The sequence below is a fragment of the Diprion similis genome, chromosome 7 (genome assembly GCF_021155765.1).
Source record: "Diprion similis isolate iyDipSimi1 chromosome 7, iyDipSimi1.1, whole genome shotgun sequence".
Classification (NCBI taxonomy): domain Eukaryota; kingdom Metazoa; phylum Arthropoda; class Insecta; order Hymenoptera; family Diprionidae; genus Diprion; species Diprion similis.
In genome coordinates, this window is record NC_060111.1 from 9005168 (window position 1) to 9018827 (window position 13660).

General features: G+C 33.4%; 1 protein-coding gene across 1 annotated transcript; it reads left to right on the forward strand.

Annotated features, from left to right (window-relative positions):
- The first annotated feature begins 53 nt into the window (after window positions 1-53).
- Window positions 54-7214, forward strand: LOC124408174 (protein CREG1). Its single transcript, XM_046884917.1, has 5 exons — window positions 54-439; window positions 5461-5615; window positions 6437-6556; window positions 6694-6775; window positions 6881-7214. Exons 1-5 carry the CDS (start codon window positions 145-147, stop codon window positions 7075-7077), a joined length of 849 nt encoding a protein of 282 aa, XP_046740873.1. The 5' UTR covers window positions 54-144; the 3' UTR covers window positions 7078-7214.
- Window positions 7215-13660: the final 6446 nt, after the last annotated feature.

Here is a 13660-nt window from a genome sequence, read left to right on the forward strand (position 1 = left end):
GAAATATCAAGCGAAAATCTCCCAGCTCGTTACTGTAAAAAATTTAATTTTTATTTTAAGCACGTATCAGACGAATATACGCGCATAAGTAAAAACTGTGCCCGAAATTTTTTTTCACAACCCAAACTGTCGCTAAACGGTCGTATGATGCATGCCCAATTAGCGCTGTTATTTCTGTGCTTCTTGGCGCCGATTCAAATCCAAACGGCAAAGTACTTAGACTCGAATGAATATGAAGAATGGGAAGAATTTAAGGAGTTTCAACGATGGAAACATTCGAAAAAACATCAGGATCCTACTGGAACAAGATATTGGAATTACGACCTTGGAAGGTATAACGACAACGAACAGAATACGTACGATGGAGGACTTGATGCCGACGATCCTCCGCCTATAGACAAAGCTGCGCTCATGGCGCGTTACATTGTGAATCAAAATAGTAAGAGAACAATTACAACTTATCGCTTTATTGACATTTGAGTAGTTGGCATCATCACGTCAGATTTACTGTAACTATGTATAATTGCATCACATTGGTGGTTAAATTATTCATGGTTGAGGCGTTCATCAAGAAAGGAAAATCTTCTCAGAACATAAAAATAGAAAATAATAAAACTAGGGGCGTTTCACGTCAATCGGACAAGATAATGTTCTTCATTTTTTTTACTTATTTCGATTTGACTGCACTACTGATTTCTTCTAAATTTTTATCTCGACTGGTGCTTCACTCCGAAATTAAAAAAAAAAGTATTGTTCTAAGTTTTCAAATAGATATAACTCGTACGACAACGAAAGAGATATTAATCAACTGAATTCAAAAAAAACCGTCCGTCGTTTAAAATTCAAAAAAGTTGGTGATTTTAAGGAGATACAATTTCTTTTTTATAAATCTATGACTCAAGTCGGAGGATATGTTTTTTAAATTTTGTCCATATTTCGTTTTGTTCGCGAATTTTATCAATTCGGAAGGTTGAAACAGTAAAGTTTGTGAAATCTTGTAACTGAAGATGGAATTCAAATAAAAATTTTGGATAGGCGAATTGAAATTGGACAAAAATTAAGCTAATCGGAAATTCAACTTAAAAATTTTGTCCGATTACATGTTGAAAGCTTTATAAATATAAACCAGAGCTTAAGTATCGATGCTGCGTTTCAAATTGCTTGAAAATGATTAAAAATCTAGTAATTTCGTTCGATTTTACTCTTGGATTGCTTTTTTATACAGAAGATTACATTCTACAAGTTACAGAGACAGACTTTGTTTCAGTCGTAAAAATTCAATAATGGCATTTGTTGATTATGTAATCAATATTGGTGTAATGATGTGAATTTAAATGTTTAAGATGTTGATGATGTAAGTAAGTGTTTCAATGAATTTCTGACAAATAGATTTCTAAGTAAAATTAGCCATGATAAAATAAAATCCTATGAATCTACTAAACTTTTATCCAGTTTGAAATGATTTAGAATGAAGTAAGGATATCTTCAAAGAATGTGTTTACAATTCCAGTACTTCTTATTTTTATTTTTTTTTAAAAAGCTCTTCGTAGCTTACGAATATAATAATTTCATAAAATCTTAATGCATGGCTATCTCGTAGTAACATTAATAGAAATTAGTCAATATTAAGCTAACTAATCCCGCAAACTTACAACGTTTCAATTTTTTTAACGATAAAGAATGATTTAGAAGCGTATTTTGCACACGTAGCGATTGGAATGAGTAAACAAAAACATGCACTCAAATGAATATGTAAAATTAGAACGTTAATGATGCAAGACTTCAACGCTTGCTCGCGCACTGACTAGTATAGTGATAATACATAGTAAGGACTTGAGATAATATGTGATGAGTGATACGGAGTTTGCCAAGTTTGCACATTTCCTCATTCTATTAATGCTGATCGAATCCGGTCAGATATTTTGAGTGCTTGAATGAATCCTTGAGTAACAATGAGGTTAAAGTTAGTAATGTTAACGCAACGAAACGGGAATTTAAAATCATTCTATCGCAATTTTGTCTTTAGTTTAGTTTTAGTAGATTTAGTTTGCCTTATATAAGGTTTTAGGTTTAGCGGTTCATTGAATTTTTATTAAGACTCAGAGTTGCTAATTAGTACTATTTTTTAACGCTTCGCCTCGCAAAGCTCATTTAGATGATTGTGAAATTGGGTAAGCATGATAAAAATATTTTTAAAGAGAAACCTTACTGGTTAAATGAAATCATAATTGTGCATAATTTTGTGTAGCGTACTATTCATATTTCTAAGTACAGATCAAGAACGAAACATTGAAGAAAAAATATTCTTTTAATATAATATTATGAATATTGAGAAATTTTCTACTTGGAGTTGGAAAAACCAAAATCTTGAACATTATTTTCATTTTGATAAAACTGCTCTTTCATTATCAAACGTTCAATAACAGAAACACTGTATTATAAATGAATAATAATTTTGTGCTCATTTAAACAGTTGAAATGATTATCGAATTTTTAAGAAATTTGAAATATGAATGAGGGTCATTGAATATTTGAATCCGAAATACTGCAATCCGAGATTATAAAAGGTATTCCAGGATACTCTGATGTGGCATAGAATTACAAGTAAAAAATATTCTAATAATGATTCAGATAACAATAAAGCATCTTAGAAATATGATGAAAAATATTCTTTGAACGTCCAGATATTACTGGACGCACATAAATTAAGTATGCTAAATTTCGAGATTCAATGTTAACATTATAACTGTGGATACCAGTGATTATATATTCAGATATTTATTCGAAGCCCTTGATTTTTCGTTCATTAGTTAATGGCCTTTTCAAGATTCTGCCAATGAAAAAATATAATAAATATTGATAGAAATCTGAGCATGGGATTTATGTACGAAACCTGTACCCAAAAGCTTTTAACTGGGTGCACTTACCTAGTACGATAACCCTGCAGTTTTTAAATAAGTTTCAAGTTCCTAGACGTTAATGTAACGATAAATTTTTCAGAAATATCGCAACTTAGCAAATTTAGGATTTTCTGAAATGCAGTAACTCATACTAACGTAAAGTATGATACTAATACACATATTTTTTAAACGTAAGTTCATCAAGGTAATTTTAAAGTTTTATGTAAACCCGAATACTCCATGAATTAATTAAATTTTCTCAAGATTTCATTTTTGAACTCAGACCATTTTTGGAGTCTATCGTATTATAACCGACGTTCTAAAAACTGATATCAAGTTTTTGTCTTTACTTATTCTAAGTGGGGAAAGCATTACTCTACACAATTCACAAGAGATGTAGTCTGTTCGCATTTTTTTACCTCGTTCCATAGATTAGTGAAAAAAAAATGATTTTACTAGGAATCATATATACCAACAGCAATATGAATGTGTTTTAAACAATTTTGTGAATATTGCAGCAAATATTACGGGAGCTATTACTGTACAGTCAGTATAAGAAATGGTACCAAATATCCACTCTTGGTGCGATTTCCAATATCTTTTTTTAAGAAATAATACTTAACGAAGGAATCTAACAATTTTATAAATTTTTACCTGTATTTCATTCATGTGGATCTCTTATTAATCTCATGAAATATGAAATAAAAATAATGTAGACAAACAAAGATGTATTGTATTATGTAGTAAGCTCCATATACAGCTTTTTGCTCTTTAAAAATCCTTTCATTGAAAATGTGAATCTCTCACAATCTACAAAACTTCCAAGTATTTGTATTGCTGATCAAAGTTTGGGAATTATTCTGGCACCCGTTCTGCAGAGAATGTAAAATCGATCAAGGCAACCTTTCGACCAATGTTATCACATACATAATGCAACATGATAAGAAAGAACGGTAGAGCTGACACGTATAAATTATCATTTATCAGTACTCTCGTTGTTATCGCCTGTATCTGAGAAATCAGTAAATACGTATGATCCAGTCAGAAATACTTTTTAGTTACGTACACTTAAACCAGTCGTTTTATAATTGATTGAACAAAAAAAAAAAAAAAAATTGGAAATGAACTAGATTACATAAACAAAATTTTATTTAATTTTTGAAGCTATCAGTTCCTTTCTCCCTCGTTTGAATAACATGTATTCGTTGGTATAATGATGGAGATTATGGTGAAGGATTATGGTGAAGTGATAAGTGGTACAAGCTCTGAGGCTTTCTTGGCTCAAACCAATCGTTTACTTTTACACGTAGACTAAGATTAATTAATTAGTAATTGTAAAGAATAGATAACTAGCATAAAAAGACCTCAGTTAATATTATCACGTCATTATGACTTTGATAAGGATTGTCTCTTCGCGATAGTGTGCATATTTTTTTCGGAGATAAATATGGTTGTTCTCTGTATTAAAGAACTGCGTATCTAATATACAAATACAAGTTGTGTGATAGTGGTAAAATCGTATGATTTCAGCAGACGAAGACAGACAAGCACTGCTGTGGTCTGCAAACTCATATCTTTTATGGATGTGTAAATTGTAGTATTTCCTTCGTGATATTCGTTGAGACTAAATCATCACCGCTGCACAGTAGAGTAACTTGTGTTTACATTTCAAACATCAATACTTGATACCTCACGTATGATTCAGCATTTACCGATCGAGTAAACTGTCACTTATTTTGACTATTATCTACTACAATACTATTTTCTATACTTTTTTTGACCCAAGTTAAAGAGGTGAAATGTAACATGAAGTAGAAATTTTTAAATAAAATTGTAAACCCAATTATTTTGACTGGTCTGGTAGTGTTAGTGGTAACGAAAAAGGATATTGTGTAACAAGTGTGGAAAGTAGGAAAAAATATCTTTCTAACACTTGCGTTGAAAGTTTTATTTGAAAAGAAATCAAAATTAAGATGTTGACCTACGCAGCCTATGCTCAATAACACACTGCGTAGAATTGAGTTATTCGAAAGTACGCATGCGCTAAAGAAAGTCCTAGTGTGGAAAATAGAGTATATCAGTTGTGGGTGTACGCCAACGCTGTTTTTCTCGCGAAAAATCAAAATTTTTGTTGAGATGCTTCAATATATAGCACGAAATTATGATGAAATTTATAAGATTAAAGATAACTTTTTTCATAAACATTTTTCGAAGAAATACTGAGTGAGTGGGAAAGTAAGGGGAAGTATACAAGTTTTCAAAGAACACTTCAAATTCACTGTAACGAATCAAAGTAGATTCATTGCGCCCCAAAATTTTGTAGCAGTTTCACTGCAAATGCCGCTTGAATGGGATCGTTTTTATCGATAAGTCAAGTCTCAACCAACTCGTGCTCAATCTGTCACAATATTTTTGCGTCCGTTTCGTTGCGATTTTCATTAATTCACCACTGAAATAGCCATGGTCGTGATATTCGTTTACTTCGATACTTCTGAAGAATTGGATTTAAAAAATATTTATGATTTTATCACACAACTGACCGGTACTTGTGTTTTTTCAGACTGGACGTCAATCGCAACTATAAGCAGTATCGCTAATGTGAGATCCTACCCCTTCGTAAATGTGGTGTCCTACAGCGATGGACCACTTTTTAATGGTTCAGGCATGCCCTACATTTTCATCACACCTTTGGATTACACGGCTCAAGATCTTGCGGTTAGTCTCAAATTGAAATAGTTTCCTTAAAAGTTTCGAAGTATTTCAACTCTATAAATTATGGTATAACCGCACTTTCTGAGTTCAAATGCGTCGATTACAAGTACATTTGCGCATTACTATCCTCTACGTGTGGATACAAGAAACTAGAGAAGGTGAAATCAGTCAGATTCATTAGTAATAATACAAAAAAATAATGATAAGGTGTGGGAGTGTGCAAGGGAATCGATTTGAGAAAATGGATTGTGATCGTTATGAATTTATACGCTTTGGTGTCGAAGTGTTCAATCTGGAAACAATGATCATGATTACGACGATCATGAGAAATCTTCCGAAGTTTTGAGTATTTTTCGAAATCCTAGCAACCTTGGACAACCTTCAGTGAAATGCAATTTCGTGAGAATATCCATACAATTTGTCGAATACATGATCTAAAATTGTTCAGATTCCATAGTACACTACAATTACATGTGATTATTTTATTGAACGGTCCTCATTTTTAGTTACACTATTTTTACCAAATTGTGCATTAAGTAATTCAAGCACAGCACCTAATCGCAATATCTTATTATTTCACTTGAGATTTTCACGGGTAACCGGAAAAGGTCCTATAAAATTTACGGCTGTATGATTTCGATTAATCGGCCCTTTCAACTAATCTATTTTTATTTTGATTAATCAGTTGACTGTAGGGCTCGCATAAAAACTAAACAAACTCAATATTTATATTTTTCTAACCATTAGTTGACGTACGGATGTTCCATCACAGTCTCTAGTAATGATTGAAAGATATATTTTCCTCCTTTTCTGTTCTCTTATAGAAAGATCCTCGCGCAACCTTGTCAATGTCCCTAGCTGAGGGTGAATACTGTGCCACAAAAGGGTACGATCCCATGGACCCTCGATGTGCCCGAGTTTATTTTACGGGGAAAGTGAAGGCTGTAAGTAAAACAAATTGTACAATGACAAGAATAATTGTTCAATAATAAAATAAAAATACAAGCTTTATTATACCATTGAACAAAATAACGTAAACAATTCATAAATAAATAGTAATATTATAATTGCTTTTTTTCAGTTAAAAAATAACACTGCTGAATACGATGTAGCTAAAAATGCGGTGTTCGCGCGTCATCCTTGGCTGGCACACATGCCCGCGGGTAAGAATTCATTATGGATATACAAATAATTGTTTCGGATATTTTCAAAAATAATCGCAGCAGAAGAAAATTGAATCTACATCCAAACCTATGCTTACGTTACAGATCACCACTTTTTCTTCGCTAAATTGAAGATTGCTCAAATTGCTTTACTGGACACTTTCGGTGGCCCGAAGTACATAAGCGTCAAAGATTACTTCGCCGCGAACCAAATCCCAAAGGACTTCCAAAAAACCGAACCAAACAATATTTTTGGTGACGAATCATCTAAGTCAGGTTATCTGGATGTGACGATAGTGTAACTTCTCAATAGCGATTTTGTATCGAATAAGAGTCTCTGCCACAATAACTTCTCACAGACACAGTGATTATAGGTGTACTGATAATACAAATGTAATGTATAAAGCATAGAATGTGTATAAATAATGCTGAGAGTTGAGGGTAGTACCAGTCAGATAAATTATAAGTGTGTTTTGTTATTCGAGTAATCAGTTGTATGTATTTTTATCCCTATATTTTAAAAAGTGAATAAATACAGATAATTAATAAAACCTACTTGCATGAATCAATGTTGAGATTTTTCTCATGGCCAGATAGAATTCATCTGTAATGTTCCGCAGGAAAACCATTCTTTCGTCCAAACTTCATATGAAGTAAAAGAGTAAAAGGTCTATGAAAAATATCGTAGCTACTCACAAATCAAAGCAAAAGTTTGTCATTCACAAAATTTATAAAAAATCTCTTGATTTTTCGATTGTAAGTGCTGTATGTATATAAAAAATTTTGACATGTACAAAAAATCCGAAAAAAAACGATATGAGTTTTGTCGTAGCATCACTTACATGATGTCCTAGGTAGCGAAAAAACAGAAAGTGTTTCACCACGCGGTAGAATGTATACAGAAAGATTCACATCACTTCAATAGTTGCATATTCGTTTTCGTTCTACTTATTTTTGTTAGAATTATTCTGTAGTATAGTGGCGCCCAGCAACAAGTTTGATTCACATAGAAGCGTCAAAAGTCACGTGAAGTTGCATGAGTGACGTGAGTGTACACGTATGTGTGTACCTGAAGTTATGTAAAGTCAGTTGAAGTCTTGAAGTCTCAAGGTACACATACCCAACTTCACGAGTGGTTACCCTCGATTTTTCCTATACTCGGACAATTTTGAGGCCGGTGGAAGAAGAGAGTAAACAAAATAAAAAGTAATGAAAAGCTGCTTAGATCAAACCTGCGTCGTTCCGTATTAGAAATTCAATGCAATATTACTGTGTACGTTTTCCGTAACGATTCAGAGGAATGGTAAGGTAATAATTTCAATGTCCGATTAAAATGTGCTCCACTACTGGAATATTGACGGAATGTTCTGTAGTTCATGAAATCTTCGAATGAAGACACGCATAGGAAGAAAACATTTAGTTACGGGCCGTCCATAAATCCTCTCAAATCGCTATGGAAGACGATTGATTACTGTATATGCTCTAGGTGGTTGATTGAAGAAACATCATTTCCTAATTACCGATATATTTTATGTATGAGTACAGAAAGAATTCGATTAAGCGTCAGTCCTGTATTTGCAATAAATTAATTTTGTAAAAATAAAAAATGTGAAAAGGTTTAATTGTATTTTCTAAAGTAGAACTGGTTGGTAAGATCGTGGGCAGAAATCTCGAGTGGGTCAGGATCTACACAGCGCTGTCGGTGTGTTACCGACGTGCTAAACGATTCCTAACCACTTTCTCGCTTGACCTAAATACGTTAGGACTCAGTCTTTGTACGCTGATCCTCGAACTGTCGGCCAGGTTTTAAGGTGAAAATATTGATTTAGTTGAAATTTAGCTGTGTGGTAGTATACATCGGGATATGAGAATCCTTCAATGTTCAGATTTCTAACCTTTGCCGTTTCCGAGAAACACATTCATGAATTTAACACTTTTTCGAATTGTACTTTTGTTTTCGAATTGTCAGCACCTATCGTGTTTTTTGTGTAAAAAAAACATTCAATATGACCGAATATGAAATCTATTATGAAGTAATTCTGCAGAAAGTTCCAAAAGAAACGGTTTTTTTTTTTACTTTCTGCTTAATGTAAATATGAACCCCAAAAAGTCAATTGTTCTAATTTTTTTGTTCCAAAAAGTAAACATTTTGGTGGATGTCCTGAAATTTTCGGATTGGTATGAACATGGGATCCTGATTAAATTACTACAACTATTGCGGAGATATCGAACTTTGAGAATATTTTGCAAAAACTAATTACGTCGAAGGCTAATGTCGAAACGGACATAATCCACGTGTTCTGACTTGCGACGACTATACTAGCATAAGGGCGTAGATCACAACAATCTTGTTGCCATACTGTCATTAGAGCGCATCCTCATTATTTTTTTTCTACTTTTAGGACAGTGTATTTCAATCTTCTTGAATTTGCGACCCTTTTATAAGTAAAAATAGTCTGGTGACTCCCCAGGTACGTAAAAAAAATTACCTGTGATTTCAAAAACGACTTATTTAATTTTCTTTCCATTGAGACTATACCTAAGAACTGTAACCCTTGTTTTTTACTTTTACTGGCTAATGAACGTGACCTCTCTCCCCTTCAGTAAGACACGGCGACCCTCCTGGGCTTCGCGAGCCGTAGTTTAAAAAACACTGTTGTGCGAGCTCAATTTTTCCAGATTTCAATTGGCTGGCTACAGCCAGAAAGGCGCAATCGCTGAAACTCGATAAAAAAAAAAACGAAGTTACGCCCTTCTGGCGGAACGCAACCTGTTTTCCCCGATTTCTACCAACTCGCTTCGCCAAGGGCGTATTATTTTTCGACGATCGCCGCCTGTAAAATGGTACTCAACGTCTGAAAAACTGGAACCTTACAATGGATGAACGGGTCTATAATTTGAATATCAATCAATCAGATAATGTTTATAATAGAAAAGAGAGAGAGAGAGAGAGAGAGAGCGAGAGAGAGATTGATTGATTAACAAAATCAAATATAAGTAACAAAAGAATAAATAAAACAAAACACTAATCCGTCAAGTCGTTGAGAGTGAGAGAGAGAAAGTACCGTGAAAACGACGTATAAAGAATAGTTTCTTCGTATATTCAATAATACTTACCATGAATTGGATGAAATAAAAAAATTCCGTTTCTCTCAAGCGATTTGTCACAAGTAAATGATTCAATACGGTCGCACATAACTATTGAAGTTGTCCTCCAACTGCGGAATATCAGTTTTTTCGATTTGTACTGCCATTATATAGCGAACAGACATTCAAACAATTTTTGTGGGATACACTCTTTTCGTCCTTAACGCTCGATATAATAAATACCCTCATCGCTGCAGTGCGACGTAATTTTAGTACTGCTCGTATTAGAGTGTATCAGGGAACATAAACTTGTAACTTCAATAACATATTGTTTCAATTGGTTTGATACAGATCGAACCAAAAAAATCTAACCTAGCCTGTACACTACACTGAAGCCAAAAAGCGGTGTCTAGTTCCGTGGAATGAAATACGCCTGCGTCAGTCACAGGACGTCTGCGATTTGAAAATTGCCGTAAAGCATCTAAAAGACTTGAACGAAACATGATGCATTTCGAGATGAAGAGGGAATCCAATCTGCAAAAACAATCTCAAAGTATCTTCCTTTTCCGATGTAGTGTTCCTGAGCCAGCTGGGAAAGCATGTCTGTAGTAGAACCCCGAACTTTTCCGATTGACATGAAATCCAACTATCAGTAAACTTTCATAGAACAAGTAGTTCCCTTCCCGTAGCGTAGAGAAAAAAAGTTGCCATTTAATTACGAAGACGAAGTAAGTAGCGTTACTGTAACGATGGATATTTAAAAAAAAAACGTTACTTGGCACCTTTAGGAATATCTAAAATTTAGTAACCATGATAAACAAAACATATTCTTATTTTAAAAAGCCGACTCCTTGAAAGTCATTCTAAAATTGTGCAATAATAATGTTTTGTTCGTGGTGTTTCGTGACGTTAACGTTACTAACTTCGGCCTCATATTTGATATACCTACAACCTGATGATTAACCATCAAACTATTTCACTTGTTTTCGAAAACAAATCGAAACAACGGAAAGAACATACAATAAGCATGTCAACATTGATTATTAAAGTATTTTCCACGGACTTAGTATTTTCTAACGTCAAACTTTTTTACGTCATGAAACTGTTTTTAATCAAACATTTATTTGAGTATCGTCCATTGCAAATACTGGCACAAGTTGATATCTTTAATAAATTCCAGTCAACGCAAGAAATTACAGACATATTCCGTGCTAGGAAATTACTTGATGGTCTGATACCTGGCTTGAAAGCGATAATGGAACGAACTTTATATATTTGTATATGAGGGATTCTCCACGAAACCGGCCACTTTTTTTTCGACCATCTAAGATCTTCCCCATAATTGGGTATATGAAAGTACTACTAAAAGGCACTCTGCGTGATTTTTTTCAGATTTTTAAATTTATTATTTTGGAAAATGCCATTTTCTTCAGATTAATATATCTCGGAAACTTGAAGTAACTGAAAAAAAATGTCTCCACTTAAAAGTTGTATTTTTGTGTAAACTTTCGAGCAGACGACTTGAAATAATTTTCACGTTCCGGTAACGCTAATTTTTTACCAAAAAAAAAAAAAAATACTGAAAGACTCTGTAATTTTTTCAGCAACAAAAAAAGTGGCCTTTTTTTAATAAAAAAATAATTTCCAATTTTTTTGGTAAAAAATCAGCGTTACCGGAACGTGAAAATTATTTCAAGTCGTCTGCTCCAAAGATCCAAATACAATAAGTAAAATGTATCTTGATATAGAATGAAGAATTAGTTGTCCCGTATCGTCTGAATTGTACAACGAAGATAACAAAACAATCCTCACGTATTCAAGAGTAGGAAAGTTCACTCTCGGACTGCATATTTCGCTATACACGAAATGAGAAGCGCAAGCACGTTGAAAATATTTGTCTCCATGATACTTCGTGATCGGTAACGCGACATACTCGCAAGATATAATTACAAAATTTCACATATTTTTTTGCAGGTGATAAAAGAAAATCGTTAAAATGCGTTAAAACCAAATTTGAAATGAGATGAGATTCGAATCATACGGGTAGTACCTTCAAAGATAAATAAAATTTTCCTCTTAATACAGAACCGAGAAATGAAATGGCGAGATGAATACAAGTAATTATTACTTATTATTATAAACGATTACGCAGGGATCATTTAAATTACACGGTACAGACGCCGGACAGTATCGGAAACTCGTTGAAATATTTGCCAACTTCGTTTACTGCTATGCAATTAAAAACGAATGTCGTTTATATTCGTTTTTTTGGGTTGTTCAAGATAAATTTTTTTTCACTTGAACTACTCTAATGTGTATATAAAATTTCATAGCATGTTTTACGCATCACACTGTGGATGTAGCAGCTGACGTTCTATTTATATCATATTTTAGCAATAATTCGTAGAATTGTAATAAACTTCACGTCCAACAATAATGGTACTAGAAATGTGTAACAATTTATGTTGTATTTTGCGATAGACTGCCGATTTCAACGACAAATAATATTTGGTACCTACATGATTAAGTTGTTAATATAAAATGTCAGTGCGTACCAACATTTTAAATTCAAGTCGTCAGAAATAGATTAAATTTAACGCTTATAATACTCATAAAAATGCTTCTAAAAAAGTGTATCGCCCCAAAGCCTTGTAGGTTTCTGTATCCACTCCACAATAGCCAAAGGCAATCATTCTCAGAGTGGTAGATAATGACTTAGTGAATTCCAACATGTTGGTTACTTTTCTGTAAATGTCGGTCATTTCGCAGTAGAAACGGTTTTTATAAATGAATTGCTAAACTCCCGTATATTTTTCGTAGTTACCATCAAATTGACTGGATAATCGTAACTAGGCTAATTTTTCAGTTCAATGATTTTGGCTGCATTTTCATTAATATTTTAATTTTTCAAAACTATCAAACGATTCAATGAGAAAAAGTTATTTCGGCAATTCCGTCAACTATTGATGATAAGCAAGATCATAGAAATTGCTTATTTAATTGAAGTTTACTGAAATTTTTTATAATACAAAAGAAACACAGCGTTACACAAGTTATAGCGTTACACAAGTTACAGCGTTATTCAATACAACAACATTGTTTCAACAATTAAATGACATTTCTTTTCAGAAAAGCAATGGTAATGGCTACAGTACACAAGTTGGATAAAGGTAAAATTTTCACTATCCCTATAAAATTATCAATTCAATCTTGAAAGGAATACAAATCGTTCACTACCCTATGTACTACCCAAACGGATAATAATTTTGTCAGCAGCAGAAATAGACATTATGCATTACCACCTGAAAATATTACGGACAGGTTCTCTTAAAACTAGGACGTTGCTAAATGAAACGAAAACATGGTGTTTGGTAATGCGTGGAGCCAGATTGAAGATATATGTAAAAGTAGTGTTCCGCCAATTGCTTTGTATGTTGGTATCGGTAATATTATATCGTGTCTGTTATCGTAAGTCATTTTAAGTTCCATGTTTAATGCAAAGAACACATTTTCGTAAGCATACTTCCCATCGAATCATTGTCAAGCAGCAATGACAAACTCAATGGTCCTTGTCCCATCTTCAGATCACTTTTGCTAGTATCTTGAAAATTAGTCATGTATCTAGACCTTCACTAATATATCCTGGCGATCCAAAAGTATTTCAGTGATACCGGAGCAGGTAACCAAAAAATTTGGTGGTTAATTGGTGCATTTTCTTTCTCCTTGCGCTTTTCAGTATTGTGCAGCTAAACAATTATTTCAAACGATACGTAATCGAACGATTTATCCTGTAATTGA